The following is a 23,323-nucleotide window of genomic DNA, read 5'->3' on the forward strand; positions in this document are numbered from 1 at the left end:
TATATATACAAATTAAAAAATAAATACATGGATTAAGGGCAAATAACAATATCCAAAATACAGCTATGCATTTGCATGAAGTCATTATGGATGTTTGTAACTGCTCACTAAAAATGCATAGGACTTATTGCTAATGATGGAAAAAAAACCTGTTAAATATTAAAACTGTCATTCTCAATCTTTTCAGTGATGAATGTCCTGTTTCTGTTGGTTATAGTTGCTGAATTCAGTGATTCGCAAACATATAGTAAGTCTTTAAATATTCATGTTGTTGTATGTCTAAGTGTTTATGTATGTTATAGATTTAATAAATCTCATAAGAATATGAATTTTCTGAAACTACTGCAGTTACTTTTTTTTCAGCTAAAAATAGAACTACAACATAATATAAACCTCTAAAACACTTGTGAAAAAACTGCACGCATACGATCTATATATATATATATATATATATATATATATATATATATATATATATAATGTCATATATAATTATTTGAAAGCAGTCGAGCATTAGAGTGCTTAATGTGTATACATTTGTGGTTGTCTGAAAAACAGTTTTTTGAGACTATTTTGTTCGGTATTTGTTGAGTCTTTATTTGATTTTCTGTCTCAGATTCAGGTTTTCCTCAAGTTGTTCCAAACAGACAGCAGTTCTTTCAAACAGAGCCTATCACTATCAGCTGTGAAGGGCTAAATGGGCTGAATGGATGGAGAGTGATGAAAAAGATAAATGGAGATGTTAGAACATGTGCTTCAACCTGGGAAACATCGACTGGACCTTGCAATATTATTAATGCATATCCTTCAAGTGACACTGGAGAATACTGGTGTGAAATGGGAGGATTACAAAAAAGCAACTCTGTCAATGTCACTGTAACTGGTATGTCCATAGAAAAAAAAATCAATTATAAGTTGACATACTTAGTCCATCAACAGTTTGTGCATGTGCATTGTAATAAGCAGAAAAAGCACATATTTGACACAGATGTCTGTTTAAAAATGATGTGAGCTGTCATGACTGTTGACCATGACTATTATGTAAAAGTCCCTTTTTACACAAAATAACTGCCATATTTTCTGCCATTTAGATTTAGAGAGTCATGTGATCCTGGAGATTCCTGTCTATCCTGTGGTGCAGGGAGAAAATGTGACCTTGCATTGTAGAAAAAAGGATGCAAACTCCAGCTACAGTGCAAAATTCTATAAAAATGGCATCTCCGTTGGGAGCAGCTCATCAGGAAACATAATGGCTCCCACTGTATCCAAATCTGATGAAGGACTTTACAAATGTAGTATTGCTGATGCTGGAGAATCACCAGAGAGCTGGCTTAGTGTTGAAGGTAAGATGCATCAATATTTTCTAAATAAATTAGAGACAAACTTTGTACCCAAACTGTATTTTAGACCTTCATGATAAAGTGTGTTAATGAAGAGCAACATGTGGTCTATGATGAACATAACTACTGTGCAAAGTGACGCCAGAGTGTTGCTTTTATGTGTCATCTTTGGACATCGTATTTTGGTCTACTAAAGGGGTTGTTTGGTAACACCACGTAACATCTTTTATGTCTAATAAACGTCTAGTGTTGACGTCCATTGTCCACAGGCTATGTGTAGTCCAAATGTGGTCGTTGTGGACGTCTTTTCAACAACAAACTTAGACTCATTGTTAATGTGGTTTTTAATACAACTTCTTTAGTGGGTGGAGGACATGTTTTCTATTGGCAACTGGTTAATTTTTATGAAGCTTTGTTTACACCTTTGTATGCATGTCCAGTTATCATATGCGGCTGAGACATAAATAAATAAATAATTTATTTAGACAGAAATAAAGTAATTGGAAAATGATCTGGAACAGTGTGCCACCTTTTGAAAAAGGGCTAAATCATATTGGGCATACATAATTATATTGAATAGGATTTATTTTATTTTTTAAAATATTTAGAGTAATTTACAACATAATTTTAATCATTTCTAATACACAGTGCAATCATCTTTCTGGCAGGACATCCTACAGTGCCTTACTTCAAGCTCTACCTGGTGCTCTGCACAGGTTTCAGTGTTTTATTGGTGGTCATTCTGCTAATACTGGCAGGAGTGTTTCAACATAATAAACATCAACAAACCATCAGAGGTCATACAGAAGAAACTTCTTTGACACCAAGTATGCTGACAGTTGGCTCATCAAAACATTTTATTTTTTATGACTTTTTATTTTATAACAATAAACATACTTTTTTCCTGTTTATTTTGTCTTTTTCACAAGCAGGTGCTCACAATTCTGCTGCCTCCTTCCAGCCTCCCTCTTCTGCACAAACAGGTTAGGAAGGCAAACATCTGTTTAAGAAAAAAAAAAAACTGAACTTCAAATGTACAGGATCATGGAAATTAGAAACAAGCAAGCAAGATTGGTCAATTAAATTAACACTAGTTGTTATTAGGCAATATGATGATGTCAAAATATACCATGTTTAATAACATTTTTTTAATTATAATTTGCATGTTACTGTTGTGGAAAGAAATATGTTGTGCTTTCTTATGGTAGAAGCATAAATGCTACAAATGGGTCACTTTAGCCCACTGGTTGCGAGGCAGCATGATGACAACATAATAATTGATATACAGTCCCGATCAAAAGTTTATGACCACTTGAAAAATGCCAAAAAATCATGGTTGGATCTTAACTAGGTTCCAAGTAGAGCTTCAACATCCAACAAGAAGAAATGGGAGTGAGACATGTTTTGAGCCGGCACCTTCATTCATTCATAAGATAGTGCTGTTTTACAGCTGATCAAAAGCTTAGGACCACACCTCCAAAAGAACCTGTAAATCCCCTCAAAACAGAAATCAAAGTTCCAAACATGAACTCAATAATGAGTAGCTCCACCATTATTGTTGATCACTTCAAAGATTCGTTGTGGCATGCTTGATGCAAGCGTTTCCATGAGGTGAGTGGGAACATTTCTCCAAGTGGTGAAGACGGTCATCTACTGTATGGAACTGTTGTCCATTTTGTAACTGTAGTCCATTTTTTGTAAACTTCCCAGGCTGCACCATGGCTACATGCCAAATATCCTTGGGCAAGATACTAACCCCATGTTTGCCTACTGGTGGTGGTCAGAGGGCCCGGTGGCGCCTGTGTCCGGCAGCCTCGCCTCTGTCAGTGCGCCCCAGGGCAGCTGTGGCTACGATGTAGCTTGCTATCGCCAGTGTGTGGATGTGTGTGTGAATGGATGAATGACTGAATGTAGTGTAAAGCGCTTTGGGGTCCTATGGACTAGAAAAGCGCTATACAAATGCAGGCCATTTACCATGTTATTATTGGAAGAAGTCCCTTGTCCTGCGGGCATTGTGTACTGTAGTGTTGGCGTGTTGAAAAACCCAGTTGTTACCACACAAACAAGGGCCCTCAGTTATTAGGGATGCTTTTTGCAACATCTGGATATAGCCACTGGCCGTTTGATGCCCCTTTCACCTCTTGAAGCTCCATTGTGGCGCCCCCTCCACTGTGGTGCATAAAAAAAAAAAAACATGTCAATTATAGATTTTAAAGGCATGTGGTCCTGACCTTTTGATCAGCTGTAAAACAGACTGTTTAAGTTTAAGCGATGTTTATAAATTGGAAGCTCAAAAAATTTGTTAAGTTTGTTTATTTTAGTGAAATTCAAATAATAAAAAAAAAATCAGCCATTTCAACCAAAAAACAACAAAAGGTTTTAACCATCACTCTGGTTTTGGTATGTCTCTTTGATTTGATTTTACTGTCTGCACTTTGACATTGTTATCATATAGAAAGAGTGTCTAGAATCAGAGTTGTTGTTGTTGTTTTGTTTTTTTTTTTAAATTTCAACTAAAAAATGTCTGCCCATATCATATTCGTTTAAGGTCTTGACTTGTCTCTATATTTCAGTGCCTGCAGTGGTAAGCATAGCTGAAGAAAACAACGAGACATATTCCCTCATCACAAAACCAAGAATGTCGACAGGTAATTTGCCTAAACTGAAAACATTGAAGTTATAATACCCTTAATTGCTTAGATGTGTAGGGGAAGTGTCATGGTTCAGGAGTTTTTGACCCAGCATTCTGAGTTTGGCGACTTGTGTTTTATTATGTTCTAGTTTATTTATTTAGTCTAGGCTTTATTTGGCTCTATGTTTTGAGTCCTGTTTCCCTGTTTAGTTCTTGTATGTTTAGGTTCCTCCCATGTTTGTGTCTCCTCAATATCAAAGTCAAAGTCAACTTTATTGTCAATTCTGCCACATGTACAGGACATACAGAGAATAGAAACTTCGTTACTCTCAATCCCTAGATAAAATAGAAAATGAACATTTAAATATAAGAGTGATTAAAAATGCAAGTAAAATATTTTAAAGTAAAAAAATTAAATAAATATAATACAATTTTACATATAACAAGAAAGCTATACAATATACAATATAAGGGTAAATGACATTGAGTGCAAACCAGGCAGAGTAGTGCAAATAGGCAAATAGTGCAAATGGAGATTTGGTAATGTACGGTATGAGATAGTGTAACACAAAGTCTTATGAGGTAATGGCAGTTCAATGCTCCACAAAGTGACTGGTAACTGGTGCAGGCCAGTGAGTGAGTCAGAGAGTGTGTGTGTGTGTGTGTGTGACAGAGTTCAGTGAGACCGTGGAGGAGAGAGGGGAGAGGGGGCAGAATCGGGAGGGAGTTAAGCTTCCTGACAGCCTGATGGATGAAGCTGTCCTTCAGCCTGCTGGTCCTGGCCTGGAGACTCCGCAGTCTCCTCCCCGACGGCAGCAGCTTGAAGAAGCTTTGCATTGGGTGCGTGGGATCAGCCGCTATGCAAAGGGCTTTATTAGTGAGACGGGTGCTGTAAATGTCCTGGAGGGAGGGGAGAGAGACACCAATGATCCTCTCTGCAGCTCTCACTATGCGTTGGAGGGTTCTATGACAGGACGCATTGCAGGCTCCAAACCACACAGTGATGCAGCTCGACAGGATGCTCTCGATGGTGCCTCTGTAGAAAGTGTGCATGATGGGGGCTGGTGCTCCTGCTCTTCTTAGTTTGCGGAGAAAGAAGAGACGCTGCTGTGATTTCTTGGCCAGTGCTGTGGTGTTGTACGTCCAGGAGAGATCCTCTGTGATGTGCACACCCAAGAACTTGGTGCTGCTCACTCTCTCCACAGACGCTCCGTCAATGGTCAGAGGAGCATGTTGGGTGTGCATTCTCCTGAAGTCCACAACAATCTCCTTCGTCTTCTCCACATTCAGAGAGAGATTGTTGTCAGCACACCACTTGGCCAGGCATCTCACCTCACTTCTGTAGTCGGTCTCATCCCTGTTGCTAATGAGACCCACCACCGTTGTGTCGTCCGCAAACTTGATGAAGAGGTTGGAGCTGTATGATGGAGTGCAGTCATGGGTCAGCAGAGTGAAGAGGAGGGGGCTCAGCACACATCCCTGCGGGGCCCCCGTGTTTAAAATGATGGTGCTGGATGTGTTACTGCCGACCCGTACTGTTTGAGGTCTTCCGGTGAGGAAATCCAACAGCCAGTTGCACAGTGAGGTGTTGAGCCCCAGCTGGACCAGTTTTTGAGTGAGCTGTTGGGGGATTATAGTGTTGAATGCTGAACTGAAATCTATGAACAGCATTCGAACATATGAGTCATTTTTGTCCAGGTGTGTGAGTGCCGAGTGGAGTGCAGTGGAGATGGCATCATCGGTTGAGCGGTTGGGCCGATACGCAAACTGGAAGGGATCCAGGGAGGGGGGCAGGACCGTCTTGATGTGTTGCATGACTAGTCGTTCGAAGCACTTCATCAGGATGGGAGTAAGTGCAACAGGACGGTAGTCATTAAAGCAGGAGGGAGATGACTTTTTTGGAACCGGAATGATTGTGGTGGCTTTAAAACATGTGGGGACGACAGCCTGGATGAGTGATATGTTGAAGATGTCTGTGAAGACATCAGTGAGTTCCACTGCACAGTCTCTCAGTACACGACCAGGAATGTTGTCAGGACCCGGAGCTTTACGTGCATTGATCCTGCTGAGGGATCTCCTCACGCTGTCCGGGGACAGAGTCATCACCTGGTCACCAGGAGGGGGTGGGGTCTTCTGTGCAGTGGTGCTGTTTTGGACTTCAAAGCGAGCAAAGAAAGTGTTCAGCTCGTTCAGCAGGGGGATAGTGCTATCACAGGTCTGTGGTGGGGGCTTGTAATCTGTGATGGTCTGAATGCCCCGCCACAGGCTCCGTGAGTCTCTGCTGTCTTTGAAGTGATGCGATATTTTCCTGGAGTACTGTCTCTTAGCCTCTCTGATGCCACGGGAAAGGTTGGCCCTAGCTGTCCTCAGGCTCGCCTCGTCTCCATCTCTGAAGGCAACATTCCGAGCTTTCAGCAGCCTGTAGACCTCTCCTGTCATCCATGGTTTTTGATTGGCCCGGACAGTTATGGTTTTCGTGACTGTTACATCCTCAATACACTTGTTGATGTAGGCAGTAACAGTCTCTGCGTACTCCTGGAGGTCAGTGGTGTTGTTATAGGTGGCAGCCTGCTTAAACATGTTCCAGTCTGTGGTGTTGAAGCAGTCCTGTAAAGCCTCTGAAGACCCTTCTGGCCACACTTTTATCTGCTTACGAACCGGTTTGGTGACTTTAACGAGCGGTCTGTAGGCAGGCATTAGCATGACAGTGATATGGTCTGAGGCGCCGAGGTGGGGGAGGGGAAAAGCTTTGTAAGCTCCTCTCTGGGTGGTGTAAACAAAGTCCAGTGTGTTATTTCCCCTTGTTGGAAAGTCAATGTGTTGTTGTATTTTTGGAAACACGCACTTTAAGTCTGCATGATTGAAATCCCCAGCCAGGATGAGAAAAGCATCAGGATGGGCTGTCTGCTGCTCACTGATGTGCTGGTACAGTTCATTCAGTGCCTCATTCCTGTTGTTGACATTGGAGGAGGGAGGGATGTACACAGCGCACAGTAGTATGGCTGTATATTCCCTCGGTAGATAGAATGGCCGGCACTTAATAACCATTAACTCCAGCACTGGTGAGCAGTGTTTGCAGACCGCAACAGCATCGCGACACCAGGCATCATTGATGTAAACACAAAGTCCTCCCCCGCGGGTCTTACCTCCCGCGACGATGACTCTGTCAGCATGGTAGCATGTTAGCTGGTCGAGCTGAATGGCGCGGTCCGGGACACTGTCGCTGAGCCATGTTTCCGTGAACACAAAAGCACAGCAGTCCTTTACATTCCTTTGAGATGAACGTAGCAGTCGGATGTCGTCCAGTTTATTTTCTAGCGAGCGTACGTTGGCCAGAACGATAGAGGGGATGGCGGGTTTGTGTGGGCTAGCCGCTAGCCTAGCTCGGATGCCACCGCGCTTACCCCTCTTCTGCTTCCTCTCACACCGCTTGAGGCGCATCCATTGTGGGCGAAGTGCGGGAGTGGGGGTCGGTGATTTAGTAGGCCTTCGGAGCAAACCCAGATCTTTCAGCTTCTCGGTGTCCACAGAGTTTAACTTAAAAAGTTTGTTTCTGCCGATGTCGAGAAGAAGTGTTCGGGCATATCCTCGCTTGCACACAGATAGACGCGACAAAGTCTTACAAAAACACTGCAACTTACAGGACGAAAAACACGAAAAAGTAGTTTGTTTGGGAGAGAGAGAAGCCGCTGCGTGTGCACGCGCCGCCATCTTGGAAATGTGTTTGTTGTTGAAATATGTTGTTTATGTTGTTGTGTCTTCATCGTGTGAGTCTGTCCTCCATTGCCCTTTATGTCTCATGATGTCTTTATCTCCCTTTTTGTCCCTTTCTCTTGCTCTCTCTCTTTGTGTCTCATCTCTTCTTCTTGTTTACATCTCTCCCCTGGTGTCTCATTTCATGTCTCCCCTATCTGTCATGTGTCACTTTGAAAGTCTCACGCCCCATGCTCAGAATCAGAATCAGAATCAGAAAGGGGTTTATTGCCAAATGTTGAGCAGGTTTACAACATTAGGAAATTGCTGCGGTGCTTCAGTGCAAACATAGTGTCATAAATAGCACTTAAATAGACATGAAAAAATAAAAGTAGGAATAAGAATTAAAAGTGCTACGTAGAAAGATGTGTGCATGAGATATACATGAGATATATACATGAGAATAAGAATTAAGAGTGCTACGTAGAAAGATATATACATGAGTGCAGGTGGTGATCAGTGCCAAACATGGAATGATGCAGTGACACAGCGTAGGGTCATGTGTTAGTGGCGGGGACAGTCATATGGTTATTGTTCATGTGTCCAACAGCAGAGGGGAAGAAACTGTTCTTATGGCTGTTCAGTATTTCCAGTTTACTTCCTCCTGTCTTGTCATTGTGTCAAGTTGCCCCAGCTCCGCATGTGTTTCCTCTTCCTTTGTCATGTGTATTCAGGTAGTCTTTGTCATTCATTTTCGGTCAGGTTGTCTGTTAAGTTCATGCCATGTTTCCAAGTTTCCATGTTCCAGGTATCCACACACCCACACCAGATTTCATGTTTATGGTTTTTCATGTCTATTTTTGGTTTTCCCATTTTAGGTTATTATTTAGCTTCATCTTGGTTCGCCTTTCCCCATTGTTTTGTAGTTTGCCACCAGCCATAATAAATGCCTCACTCTTTGTGAAGAATCCTTTTTTTGCCTTTGGTTGTCTGCATTACTCTCCCCTACACATGATCTAACAGCATAGATCGTGACAGGAAGAAAAACATGTCACCATATAAAAAGTAACATCGCTCTGAAGACCATACATAACTTAAGTGTCCCAGCCAGAAATGAGTGAGAACAATTTACATTTTAAATGTAATGAAAATAAAAATCACTCTTATGATGTTTTGTTGTTATATGCCTGCAGAGGACAATGCACTTGAATCAGTCCAGGTGATGTATGCTATGGTCAGGAAACCCAGGGATGTGAAAGGTAATTGACACTGAAAGTAGACTATTTAATCCTTAATGCTCACCCCATGTTTTGGGAACAATTTAGGGTTGCAGCAGGACTGGAGCCTCTGCACATTATCACTGAGCAAAGGGCCAGGCCAAATACATCTTGGACAAGATGGATATATAATCTCACAGTAATGTTATATTCTTGGTTTTTAAATTATATATTTTTTTAAACACAGCATGCACATGTTTCATGCTGTTGATATTTTCAGCTTTGTTTTTAACATCTCAGAAAAAACCCCACACGAGAAACCCACAGGCAAAAATGTGTTGATGAGTCTCCTCGGTCTATCATGCAGCAGCCAGATAAGACTGTTTTAACAAATAACTGTTTTGAAATGTATTGTGCCTCCAAACAGAGATGGCAGTAGTGAGCTGGTTGGAGACCCACAACTGACTGGCATGGATCTGGATAACTTTTACTGCACAGTACAAGACTAAAAATTAAAGGGAATGCTGGTCTTCAGTGTGCATTTTATTTTCTTTGTTAATGGCATCATGAAATCTAGAAAAAGTGACACATGTTTATATATATTTATATAAAATACAATGAAACATTTTTGTGGTTAAAAACACATTTAATTAGTTAACTTCTAGTTAATTTCTAATATGTGAAAAGATGGCAGTTTATATCAAATTGCAAATATCTCAACCTGCATGTTTAAAAAAAATATTATCTCTGTTCTTATTCTGAGAGTGAAAACTTCAGCCACCTCATATCATCATGTCTATTTAAACAGGGAGCAGTGTGTTAATAAATATTATTAGTGAAGCCCAGGTCTATTTGCTCTGCCTAATTGTAGACATGAGTACACTGTTGCAGTTCTTAAACATGCTCACTGTGGCTTCTGTGGCAAGACAGTGTGACAAATGCTATGTTAATGTAATGTGAGCCATCAACACAATATCCTTTTATGGTAAAGATGGTGGTACTGTGAACACAGGGTGAATCTTATGTAAAATTATGAAGATGGGGGAATAAATTTAATGCAAAAAAATGTGTGTTCTTTTAATAAAAGCAAATTTATGTAAAATTATTTTTTGTTAACTTGTGTTGTTGTTGTTTTTTGAGTATCCATAAAATTTAAGAAAATAAATAATAATAATAAATGAATAAATATATAATCTTAAGTGATACATATATATATATATATATATATATATATATATATATATATATATATATATATATATATATATATATATATGCATGTATGTATAAAAAAAAACACCCAGCACGCCCCTGTGGGCAGTCAATCCTTCAAGCTCGGGTCCTCTACCAGAGGCCTGGGAGCTTGAGGGTCCTGCACAGTATCTCAGCTGTTCCTAGGACTGCACTCTTCTGGACAGAGATCTCCGATGTTGTTCCCGGGATCTGCTGGAGCCACTCGCCTAGCTTGGGAGTCACTTCACCTAGTGCTCCGAATACCACGGGGACCACCGTCACCTTCACCCTCCACATCTTCTCGAGCTCTTCTCTGAGCCCTTGGTATTTCTCCAGCTTCTCGTGTTCCTTCTTCCTGATATTGCTGTCATTCGGAACCGCTACATCGATCACTACGGCCATCTTCTTCTGTTTGTCTACCACAGGGGTGTCAAACTCAAATACACAGTGGGCCAAAATTCAAAACTGGAACAAAGTCGCGGGCTAACGTTAATATTTATTGAAATATATTTATTCCTCCAGATATAAGAATGAATCTTTTCTTATGGACTCAAACACGTTTTGCTGAAAAACTGAATATGGAACAAGCAAAGCTTAATACTAAACAATATATATATTAGCTGTATAACACCAGTAGGCCAGCTCTAATAGTAATTTGGTATGGCTTCGCGGGCCAAATGTCATTAGGCTGCGGGCCAAATTTGGCCCGCGGGCCAGAGTTTGACACCTATGGTCTACCACCACTATGTCCGGTTGGTTAGCCACCACCATTTTGTCCGTCTGTATCTGGAAGTCCCACAGGATCTTAGCTCGGTCATTCTCCATCACCCTTGGGGGCATCTCCCATTTTGACCTCGAAACTTCCAGGTTATACTCAGCACAGATGTTCCTGTACACTATACCGGCCACTTGGTTATAGCGTTCCATCTATGCCCTGCCTGCTAGCATCTTACACCCTGCTGTTATGTGCTGGATTGTCTCTGGAGCATCTTTACACAGCCTGCACCTGGGTGCCTGGTGTGATAGACCCCAGCCTCAATGGATCTTGTGCTTACTGGAGACCAACAAGATGCCTTCCCTCTCCACAGATGACTACCACAGCCTCCTGCAGAAGATTGCAGTACTGGAGACAAAAATTCATCGCTTAGAAGTAAATGTGGAGGTAAATGGACTGTGTGGAAATGAAACAACCTTGCCTTTGATTCAAAACAATGGCAATGAGCAAGCTAGTACACAGCTAAGGAGCACAGATAACATGACCAAGAAAGTAGACTTTGTGCACTATTATAAATCCTCAAGCGATAATCCCCCCTTGGACTGTCTTGGTGCAAAACCAAGACATAAATCATGTCTCCTGGAAGGGGGAGGACGTATCACAGGCAGGGCACAGTGAGCTGAAATCTCTGAAACCGACTGACCTTCACTTCCTACGAGACAGAGAAGCTCTTCTACCCCTGTATACGAGAGAAAACAGGACTGGACAACCGTGAATAGGAAGGTTGACAACAAACCTCCAAAACAACTGAATGTGAAACTGCAGAACAGATTTGCTCCACTATCAAAGGACCCTGGATCTATATCGGACAACCATCCATCTAAAAGTAGCGAAGTAAGGTCTGAAAATCTTTTGAAAAGTAAAAGGCCACAGGGAAAGCTAAAGGCTAGGCCTGAAACTCTGATTGTGGGTGACTCTGCCGTAAAGGATGTACAAAGGATGTGCGGTAAGAACACTAAAGTCCTCTGCTTTCCTAACGATATGGTCAACAACCTGAAGGAGAGAATTCTTCAAATTGCAGATGAATATCTAACTGTGACAAACATTGTTCTGCATACAGGCTCAAACGATGTGTCCAAACAACAGTCAGAGGTTCTGAAACGGGACTTTACTGGATTATTAAATACTGTAAACTCTCTGAATGCAGCTGTATTCATCAGTGGACCTGTACCGCCGGTCAGAGGAGGAGACGAGAGATTCAGCAGGTTGTTTACACTGAATAAATGGCTCATATCAGCATGTACTGACCACTCAGTGCATTTTTATCAACAACTTTAATATTTTTTGGGAACGCAGGCATCTGTTTAAAGCAAATGGATTTATTTTTAACAAGTCAGGGGTGAAACTGTTCACCTCCAACTTGTTTTATTCCATACGTCATCCATCTGTGCTTGGTGCCAAGGCTGAGATAAACGAGAAGTTATCTCATAAAGAGGAACAAACAGTACTCCAAGAACAGACAAAGCCCAGCAGAAACCTTGAGGAGGAGCTCCATCTGCCCCCACCCGGGAAGAGCCTCAGAAAGGAGAGACATCTGAGGCAAGAAGAGGGGTCCCTATTTGCCTCCAACTCTCTCAACAACACCAACGACCAGGACCAGGGACCACGATCTTCCCCAGTCCACCAAACCCCTGACAGGCCATCACCCCCATCACCCTCCTCCCCCTCCCTTTCTCCCTCCTCCCCACACCTGAAATTCACTGAGGAGATGATGGAGCGGGTCAATGCTGGGCTCAGATCTACCCCCCGGCCCAATCCCTTTTTGTCCCCCATAAACCCCCCACCAGAGCAGCCAAAGGTTCGCCATTAAGCCCCACCCTCAACAGAGCAATCGAAGTCACATTGCCCAGCCTCGCCCCCCTTAGTTCCTCCTTACCACCTTCATGCTCTGCCTCCGCAGTCTGATGTGTGGAGGGTCCGGGCTGCGAGGATTATGGCAGTGGTGACTTTTCCCAGGAGAAGCTGTGACCCTGTTTACTAGAAGGTTTTAAAATCTCTGTACTTTTAGGTGACAGAAGGAGACATGTGGCCTGGTCAAAACACAGAGAGCTGCACTCTAAAAGATCTTTAAACATAGTAAACATACCTTGTGTGCCACAGACTGCTCCCAAACACAAGGGGACAAGTAATGCCTCTAAAACACTTAAGTTGGCTTTATTAAATGTTAGATCTTTAGCTGGGAAAACATTTTTAATTAATGATTTAATCACTGAGCACAGCCTTGATTTTATGTTTTTAACTGAAACTTGGTTGGACCAAAGTAACATTGGAGCTGTTCTCATCGAGACGACCCCTCCTAACTACAGTTTTATCAGTGAGGCCAGGGTGAGCAGGAGAGGAGGAGGGGTTGCTGTCTTATTTAATGAATCATTTCAATGTAAGCAGCTATCTCCTGGAAGTTTTCAGTCTTTTGAATATGTGGCTTTACAGCTGAAGGCCCCATCCAAAGTTGTGTTTCTTAATGTTTACAGGCCTCCCAAATACTGCACAGACTTTTTTTAATGACCTCAGTGAACTGCTGTCTGTGATCTGTGTTGATTCTGACTGTGTAATTATTGTTGGGGATTTTAACATCCATGTGGACAACCCTCAGGACAAAGGGACTAAAGACCTGAGTAATACTCTGGGCAACTTTGGGCTGACTCAGCATGTAACAGAGGCCACACATAATAGAGGACACACTCTTGACCTACTGATCTCCAAGAGCCTGAGCATTTCAAAGGTTACTGTGTCTGATGTGGGCCTGTCTGATCATTACTGTGTTTTCTTTGAAAGTAAAATCTCAGCCCACACAAATATATCAACAGCAGTGATCACAAAACGGTGTATAACTGAACACAGTAGTGAGATCTTTAACCAGGTCTTCCCATTAACACCTGACCTGTCCAGAGGTTCAGTCAATGAGCTCGTCAATAGCTTCAATGCAAAAATGTTAAATGTAATGGACACTATTGCTCCCATTAAGGTGAAGGTTATCTCTGGAAGGAAAAAGTCTCCATGGAGAAACTGCACACTAATGAAAAATGAAAAAAGAGAGTGTAGGAATGCTGAACGCAGATGGAGAAAAACAAACCTCCAGGTTCATTATGACATTTATAAAGAGAAACTTCACAATTATAATTTACAACTGAGGAGTGCAAGAAGGTCCTACTTCTCTGACATCATCACTAAAAACAGCCATAATGCTCGGGTCTTATTTTCTACAGTTGACAGGCTAACAAGCCCTCCTGTGTCAGTGGCAGCTGAACTTCATTCAACCATGGCCTGCAATGACTTCACCAAATTCTTTACAGAAAAAATCCAAAAGATTAGACAAGCAATTGGTACATCAACAGCAGATCCAGAATATGTACTGTGTCCACTGAAAAACTGTTTAAACACCATGAAACAGTTTCAACCTATTAACAGCAAAGACCTGGAGGACATCTTAGGTCAACTGAACTCCTCTTGCTGTTTAGATGTACTGCAAACAAGTTTTTTCAAAAAGGTCTCAAAGACTTTAGAGTCAGACCTGTTACAGATCGTCAACTTTTCTTTAATGTCAGGTGTGTTTCCGGAACCACTAAAAACTGCTGTAATAAAACCTATACTGAAAAAGGACAATCTTGACAAGACACAAATGAACAACTACAGGCCGATCTCAAATCTCCCATTTTTAAGTAAGATCATTGAAAAAGCAGTTTCTCAACAGCTCAATTACTTCTTAAAACAGAATAACTGCTATGATGCCTTCCAGTCAGGTTTTAGACAGAACCACAGCACTGAAACTGCTCTGACCAAAGTGTTTAATGACATATGTCTGAATACAGACAGTGGAGAAATGTCAGTCTTAGTTTTACTGGATCTCAGTGCAGCATTTGATACAGTTGACCACAACATATTACTCAAACGACTGGAGAACTGGGCAGGTCTTTCTGGAACTGTACTAAACTGGTTCAAAACATACTTAGAAAACAGGAAATACTTTGTATCAATAGGTAACTTCACATCTGAGCAGACAAGTATCACATGTGGAGTTCCCCAAGGTTCCATCTTGGGACCCCCTCTGTTTAACATTTACATGCTCCCACTGGCACAGATTATAAAGAACAACAAAATAAACTACCACAACTATGCAGATGACACACAAATATATATCACAATGTCACCAGGAGCCCGAGGCCCTGTACAGGCTCTTGGTAAATGCATTGAGGAAATTAATGTCTGGTTGTGCCACAATTTTCTCCAGCTAAACAAAAACAAAACTGAGGTAATAGTCTTTGGCGCCAAAGAAAAACGATTACAGGTCACCAGAGAACTTCAATCTATACACGTGAAAACCACAAACCAGGCGAGAAATTTGGGTGTAGTGATGGATGCAGAGCTAAACTTAGAAAAACACATTAAGACAATAACAAAATCAGCTTACTATCACCTCAAGAATATATCAAGGATAAAGATCTGATGTCTCAACAGGACCTGGAAAAACTAGTCCATGCATTCATCTTTAGTAGGCTTGATTACTGTAACAGCATCTTTACAGGTCTACCTAAAAAATCAGTCAGACAACTACAGGTCATTCAGAACTCTGCTGCTCGAGTCCTCACTAAGACCAAAAAAGTGGACCACATCAGTCCAGCTCTGAGGTCTTTACACTGGCTGCCTGTCCGTCAGAGGATAGACTTTAAAGTTCTGATGCTGGTCTATAAAGCTCTGAATGGTTTAGGACCAAAATACATCAGTGACCTCCTGACCCAGTATGAACCTTCCAGATCCCTCAGGTCATCTGGATCCATTTTTTTATCAGTTCCCAGAGTCAGAACCAGACACGGAGAAGCTGCATTCAGCTTTTATGCTCCTTATATCTGGAACAAACTCCCAGAAAGCCTCAGATCAGCTGAAACACTCAGTTTATTTAAATCCAGTTTGAAGACTCACCTGTTCTCAGCTGCATTTGAATAAAGCACCAAATCCACACTTTTAAGCTTAAATTTCAAAACTAACATTTTAACTACTGATTTTATCTATTTCTGATTTTATCTGTTTTGATTTTATATACTGTTTTGTTTGTTTGTTTGTTTGTTAATTAGTTAGTTAGTTAGTTTGCTTGTTTTAATCAATTTTAAATCATGCTTTTTATTTGTTTTGATTTGGTAGGATTTCTGGATATCAGCCACCTCCTCTATCTGCCGGTGGTACATACCGTGCAGGGGCCTGTCCTTCCATGATGGTTCTTTGCCTTCCTCCACTTTCTTGGGTTTCTGCTGCCTGAGGTATTCACTGAGCACTCGGTCAGTTTGGCCTCCACTGTTGTCCGCCACATCCCCATTGAGTTCCTGATGAAGGCTCTCAGGGTCCTGTTCAGGGTTAACTGATGGCACGACCATAGCTTAGATTAGATTAGATTAGATTAGATTAGATTAGATTAGATTCGATAAAACTTTATTAATCCCTCGGGTGTGTTCCTCCGGGAAATTCAGTTTCCAGTAGCAAAGCACTGAAAGAAGTTGCATGTTACAGATACATTAAAGGGAATGAGAGTAAGGATATAAGCATAAATACACCATATATACACATATACACATATATAGATACAGAATATACAATATGGATGAATAGGATTGCTCATTTGAGTGAGTATATTGCACACAGCTGGACTAGCCATCGGGCATACCAGGCATTTGCTCGGTGGCACAATAATTTTCTTTTTTTTTTTTTTTTTTTTTGTAACGGTATAAACAATGAAAGGTGGTGGATTGGCCAGATGCTGGCCGGTGTGTAAAAATAACTCAGTTGTTTGGTGGTGGCTATGGCGGAGCTTCCACAGATTCAGTAACATTAGCAAGTGGTGGAGGCCAGCAGGTGGATCAGGGAGAGGGGAGGCAGGAGGAGGAGAGACCCGAGGCAGCCGCCGGTCCGACTTCAGGTAAGAAGTTACAACCTGCAGTCTATCTGGGTCAGATATGAACCAAGTTTAGGTGGAGTTTATTTTCGTTGTGCTAACTTTTTACAGTCAGTTGCAATAATTTGTGCTGCGTACTAGCTAGCATGACAGAGTTTCTATACAGCTGGGTTGGTGCTATGGTGTTACTGATAGTGAACTTTATTTTATTCATAAGGTTAGTTAGTAGAGTTGCCAACCGTCCCGTAAAAAGACGGAATCGTCCCGCGTTCAGAGAAATTATTACGCATTTTGTGTTGAGCTGAGAAGGGACGCAGCTTGTCCCGGACTTCAGCTAGGATGGAAAAAGACACAAATGTGGAGTTATTCTGTCATCACGCTGCACAGCTGCCTCTTCTTCTCCTCTCATTCTCTCCCCTCCCTCTCCTGTTGTTACTTTAATCATGAAACTGATCAATGATCAGCTGATCAGCTTTTCTCTCTCGTTTGTTTATCGCCCTATTTGCGCCAGATGTCACGCTAAACAACAGCAGCATGTTTAAGCTTGATCAGCTGTTGTTAGAATTGATTTAATATTACTTTCTACTATCAGCTGAGGTTTGCTGGAGCCACAGCTGTAAAAAGTGCTGGTCATTATGTCTGTTTGGTTATCTGGTGAGAGGGGAAACATGAAGATGAAACCAGGAGATATCCTTACTGGATCATCAGAGCTGAACAGGTGATGGAGAAACAGGTTTACCTTTTAGGTGACATGAATAAAGTGGAGGGAAGTTATGAACTGTTTCTGAGAGACAAATAACACCAGGATCCTTTTCTATGTAGCTGACGGCTGGTAACTGTGCAGGGGCGGGTCTAGCAAAGTTCTGCCAGGAAAAATTTCAAAATTTCAAAAAGAAATACTTTCTTATTTTCATTTAAAATGTCTGGCGGTTATTAAGTGATTATCTGAAGCTTACAACCAACGTTTTTATGTGACATAAAATGTATAGAAATCATACATATACTAACAAGACAGTTTACATCACTGTCACAACAGTGTTTGTTTTCATTCAAAGGCTTTATGGCTTTAATACCTGGTGGGCCCGTCTCTAGTCAAGCCCGGGCTGCTTTTTTGTCCCAGTCCAGCCCTGGGCACGACACGCAGTGAATTAATCTGAGAAGGTGAATCAAAAAATAAATGGCAAATCAGCTTGCATAGACACATTAGTTGTTCCTCGTCTTAATGACGGTATCTTAGCTAACAACCCCAACTACTAGATTAAACTTGTAATTGGCTAAAAATAACTTAGTCTACTGGTGAGAGGGACATTTTTAGCTTTCCACATTCCGACACTTCAAAAGCTTCAGGAGCTTTCCGCTCAGCACAGCATCAGCACCACGGAAATACACGGACACATCTGTAAACTCGAGACACAATGGATTTTTGGGACTTTCTGGTGTATGGACCAATGTTTTGTTTTCTGAAGAAACCAGAAATCTTTAATTAGCAGCTAGATTTGTCTCGCATTAACTGGCTGAGTTAATGCCAGTTAATGCAACATCAAAGCAGCTGGAATCAATAGATGTGCGTGTTCATGGAGCTGCATTTTCACCTGCTGGACATCACTACCTGACAAGTTTAACTGTCTTCAGAACATTGCAGAGGCCTTATTGAAAGTATTTGGCTCTACATATCTGTGTGAGCAGATTTTCTCTCACATGAGTCCTCAGGTGGCCGTCTGAATGTTGGACACTCGGAGACCTGTGTCTCTGAATGGGAGACCAAAGATCACATTAACATGTGTGTCTTTGTATTACAGTTTTCCTCAAATGTTAAAACACAAAAGCCAATCCTGTAACCCAAATGACCAGTAGTCTAAACACATTTACTAAATGTAGCCACCATATTCCAGTACCATAAACACATGTCACATGAAGACACAATTCACAAAACACAACCCTCTGTACTCATAAATCTAAACACATTTTTCCTTGCCAAAACACATGTTGCAAAACAACTCTGCTCATCTTCTCAAATGAAAGCCCATGTGATGCAAAATGCTTGCCACAGTCACCAATCTGTGAACACAGGGAACACACCTGGCGTCAGTCACTACACACAACGACTCAAAATTGAAGACACCTGTTGCTAATGATGTGACCCCACCTATGAAAGCATAGTTTGGTGAAGATGCCAAACAATCACAATGGATGAAGGCATTCGAGCGTGCGGAAGGAGAAGAGCTGCAGGCCAAAGAGGAAGAGGGGTTGAGATCAGAGGAGGAAGGGGTGAAGGCCTAAGAAGAAGAGGAGTTCGGAGTAGAGGAGGAAGACAAGGAGGCCAACAAGAGAGAGGAGAAGGTCCAGGTGGGAGAAGAAGACAACCTCGCACCATCATAACAGATGATATGCGAGCAACAGTAATTGACCATGTCATTGTCCATGGCATGACAATGGCTGAAGCGGGACGAAGAGTACATCCAAACCTGAGTAGGTCCACCGTGGCCACCATTATCAAGGCATTTAGACAACACAACAGGTATAGTACGCTATTGCTTTCTTTGTCACACTACAGTTTTACAGGCCTGTGAAAGTGGTCTGTTACCTTACATGTAGTTTTACATATAAATCAGTCAATTGACAACACATGTTTCTTTCTTTAGAGCTGAAGGAATGCCACATAGAGGTGGGAGGGTTGCCATATTCACAGCGGCACAAGAAACCCTCATTGCAGATATGGTCCGTGAGAACAACTGCATTAGACTCCGAGAGATCAGAGACAAAGTCATTGCAGATAATGTAAACTTTGAGAACATTGATGCTGTCAGCGTGTCCACAATAGACCGAGTTCTCCGGCGCCAACAGATGAGGATGAAACAGGTCTACAGGGTTCCCTTTGAGCGCAACTCTGCGCGACACATAGGACAACGTTACGAGTATGTGCAAGTACGTATACATCCATGTCCACAGTAAAGTTAGTGGACATACTGTGTTGCTTAGTGGCCTACATTACTTCTGGACAATACTGTGCTACCTGATTGACCGTTCTGAACACCTGTACGCTTTTCCATGTTCACAGAGGATAATGCAGTTGGACGCGATGGCCAGTCCCCATGAGTACCTCTTCCTGGATGAGGCTGGCTTCAACCTCCAGAAACGAAGGCGAAGAGGCCGTAACATCATTGGCCAGAGAGCCATCACTGAGGTTCCTGGCCAACGGGGGGGTAATATTACTCTTTGTGCAGCTATGGGTACGGAGGGGCTTGTCCACCGGCATGCTGTCCTTGGGTCTTACAACACCCAACGTCTCCTCACCTTCCTAGAGGAGCTAAAAGACATCCTCCTGGACCGTCAACAACACCATCCTAGGCTAGCACATCACATGTATGTGATCATTTGGGACAACGTCCGCTTCCACAAGACACACCAAATCAGAGAGTGGTTCACCACCAACAGTGACCACTTTTTAAACGTCTGTCTGCCACCCTACTCCCCTTTCCTGAACCCTATAGAGGAGTTCTTCTCATCATGGAGATGGAAGGTGTATGACAGACAGCCATACACAAGAGAGAACCTCGTACGGGCAATGGAGCTGGCCTGTGCTGACATCCCAGTGGAGGCCTTCCAGGGATGGATTCGCCATTCCAGGGCGTTTTTCCCGCGGTGCCTAGCAAGGGACAATATAGCCTGTGATGTGGATGAGGTGATGTGGCCCAATGCAGCTCGGCGACATGATGCCGCACAGTGACTGTGTGTAATACTGTAAAATGACCGTGTAGACAATAAAAAAGACTTCACACCCTGATCATGTTTCCGAGAGTACTGTTGTGTGCGATAGATTCTGTTTTTGCATTGAGTTGTGTTACAGTAGTGTACGTACATGCAGGATGTTTTTATAGATTTATAGTCTTCATGTGAAACTCACAAATCTAAATGCCTAATCCTCTGCAGGGTTCTATGACGATCCGTTACTGTACAGTTTATGAAAATATGCATTGGCAGTTATGAACCAAAGAACCTTCTCACAAATTGAGCATTGTGTTTTCAATTGTTTTGCTGTAGTGTGTAATGCTGTGTATAGTGTTTACAGTTTTGACAGCTTCGAGCTGCTCTCTTGGTGTGGGAGTTTGAGTTTTGCAGTGGGAAGGTGTGGTTGTGTTTATGTAGCTTTAGAGAAGGGTGTTGTGTTTGGACATTGGGAAACATGGTGGAAACGTTTGTGAAATGTGTTTTAGCATTTGAGAAAAACTGTAACAGACATGCCATATTGGCTCAGTTTATTTTTCTTATCATTGTTGTGAGGAGACTATAAATAGCATTTGTATTTTCTGTTGTACAGTTCATTTGCTGTTATGGATAAAAAGTATTTTTTTTGTTTCAAAATAGCTGATAACTAAACTGATAATTTTAATGGCATGCTTAATATTTTTACACAACCAAAACTGATTTCTTTTTCACCAAACAAAAAAGAAATACACACTTGTAGGGAATTTAGAAAGACAAGTTACAGTCAGAAATCTGATTACTATCTCATATTATATAAAATGTAAATAACTTGCACATTAAAAAAGAACAAAGACAATAAAAAGAAAAAAAGAAAAAAAAAGTAAAAGTATATGTATGGACTGGTACATGGCACCAAATATGTAAAATGATCTAATGTTAGGTTTATATTATTATTAGAATTTTATTAAAATGGAACAATAACACTGTAATGTTCTTTGTGACTGAAAGAGCGCAACTGTCTTTTGGCTCTGAAACACATTTCTCCTTATATGCAGTTATCATAAATCATATGGCCACTAGAGGTAACTAAAGTTCATTTAAAATTGTGTCACTAGGGTCTCTCAACCAATTTCTGCTGTTGTGTTAAAACTGGTGATGACAGGCTCTCTTCTGTGAAATAAGTACAATTCATATTGTCTTTACTATAGCTGCTGTTTTGGATTTGGTTTCATCCATGTAATATATCTTGTAGTGCTGTGTTAGAGATTGTAAATGTCTTACTTGTTTAACTGTGATAAATGAATGCTTAAATGAATAATGTGAGCGTTATTTAATGTTCACTTTTATGCCTCTGAACTGCCTGATTGGAACTGTATTTGAATTTCATTTCTCCTCTTCTCTATTTTCTCCCTCTGTGTATGAATTTTGTATAAAGTGTCATCTAACTCTTTTTTCTTCTCTGTCATTACATCAATCCCATACAACACTGATTTTCTTTCTGTTTCCTTTTCCTCTATTTCTTTTTCAAGGTTTTCCTTCATTTTTTCAAAATTATTTTCTGTTTCAATGCCCTCTTCTTCATTTATTTTGTCAGATGTTTTTTCATTTTGTTCTATTTGTTTAATATTGTTTACCAGCTGACTCTGATTTTCATCATGCTGTTTTTGTAGCTCGAGCAGTTTCAGTTTCAGTTCATAAATATCATTTTCTAAGTCACATTTATGACTCATTAAAAATTGAACCACCATTATCAAATGAAATTTGTCTTCCTCTCCTTCTTTAAACCAAGTGTTGAGGTGTTCTTGTTCCATATCAAAGTCGACAGTGTCACTACTATCTTCTGTGAGATGCAGTGCTTCTCTTTTTTTCTCAGTGAGGGGCTGACACTCTCTGTGATCAGTGGAAATTTTTGTGTTTCTTCCTGTTGTACAAAAAAAGTTATTTAAATTGACAGAAATAAATTATTTTGTCTTTCTCTAATAAATAATTGATGATTTTCTTAGTCACTTTATTTTCATTTTTAGTCAAAAAACTGTACCTTGATGTTTTGAACGATATTTCCAGACAACAGAGACAACTGCAAGAATAAGCAGGACTGTCACAACAACACTTATGATGATGTGACCAGCAGAACTACATGGAGGATTAAATAAATCACCTGTAATGAGAACACACAGAATATCAACAAGTAGCCTGCAGCAATTTTACAAACAAACAAAAAATATATAACTAAATAACTTGTTTTTTACCTGGAACATGTATGTGTGTCTCTCTGCTCTGGTTGGTGTTCCTCTGTTGGACTCTGCAGGTGATGTTGTTGCTGTGTCTCTTCTCCACAGTCACTCTGCTGCTGACAGTATAGAGGTCATCAGGACCTCTGAGGGTCTCTGTAGGTCCAGCAGAGAGGAGGTTTCCCTCACCGTCCAACCACAGCAGCTCAGGCTCTGGATACCAGCCTGCAGACTCACACTGTAACACCACTTTAGTACTGTTCTCACTATTTCTCATTAAAGTGATGATAAGTGATGAAACTACACCTAAAGATTAGGAAAAGAGAAAACACATTAGTGTTGCTATCAGTTACAGTTACCAAAGAGCCAAGTTTAAAATTCTGGGAAATGTATTGACTACTTTTACACCAATCATATTTGAACTACTGAATAGTGACATGAAAAACACTAACTTCTATAATGCCCTGCTGTCAACACATAAGGTACTGACATTAATTTAGGGGCTTCTTTAACATATCAACAATCAAGCAGTTGTAATGCACTACCAACTGCTTTATTTTTATTGCACTTCAATTCAGCTTTACTTATATAGAGCCAAATCACAACAACAGTCAAA

General features: G+C 41.2%; 1 protein-coding gene across 1 annotated transcript in view; it reads left to right on the top strand.

Moving 5' to 3' along the window:
* The window catches only part of LOC308408824 (uncharacterized protein), a gene marked incomplete at both ends in the record, with an annotated part of 92,269 nt that overhangs the window by 73 nt on the left and 68,873 nt on the right, over positions 1–23,323 (top strand). The window contains 6 exons of the mRNA XM_080901229.1: positions 188–247; positions 617–883; positions 1,092–1,343; positions 2,009–2,167; positions 2,273–2,323; positions 3,914–3,988. Of these exons, the coding sequence (XP_080757355.1) occupies positions 188–247; positions 617–883; positions 1,092–1,343; positions 2,009–2,167; positions 2,273–2,323; positions 3,914–3,988 (864 nt within the window). The remainder of the gene's footprint in view (positions 1–187; positions 248–616; positions 884–1,091; positions 1,344–2,008; positions 2,168–2,272; positions 2,324–3,913; positions 3,989–23,323) is intronic.

Source organism: Rhamphochromis sp. 'chilingali' (genome assembly GCF_963969265.1).
Source record: "Rhamphochromis sp. 'chilingali' genome assembly, chromosome: 1".
Taxonomy (NCBI): Eukaryota; Metazoa; Chordata; class Actinopteri; order Cichliformes; family Cichlidae; genus Rhamphochromis; species Rhamphochromis sp. 'chilingali'.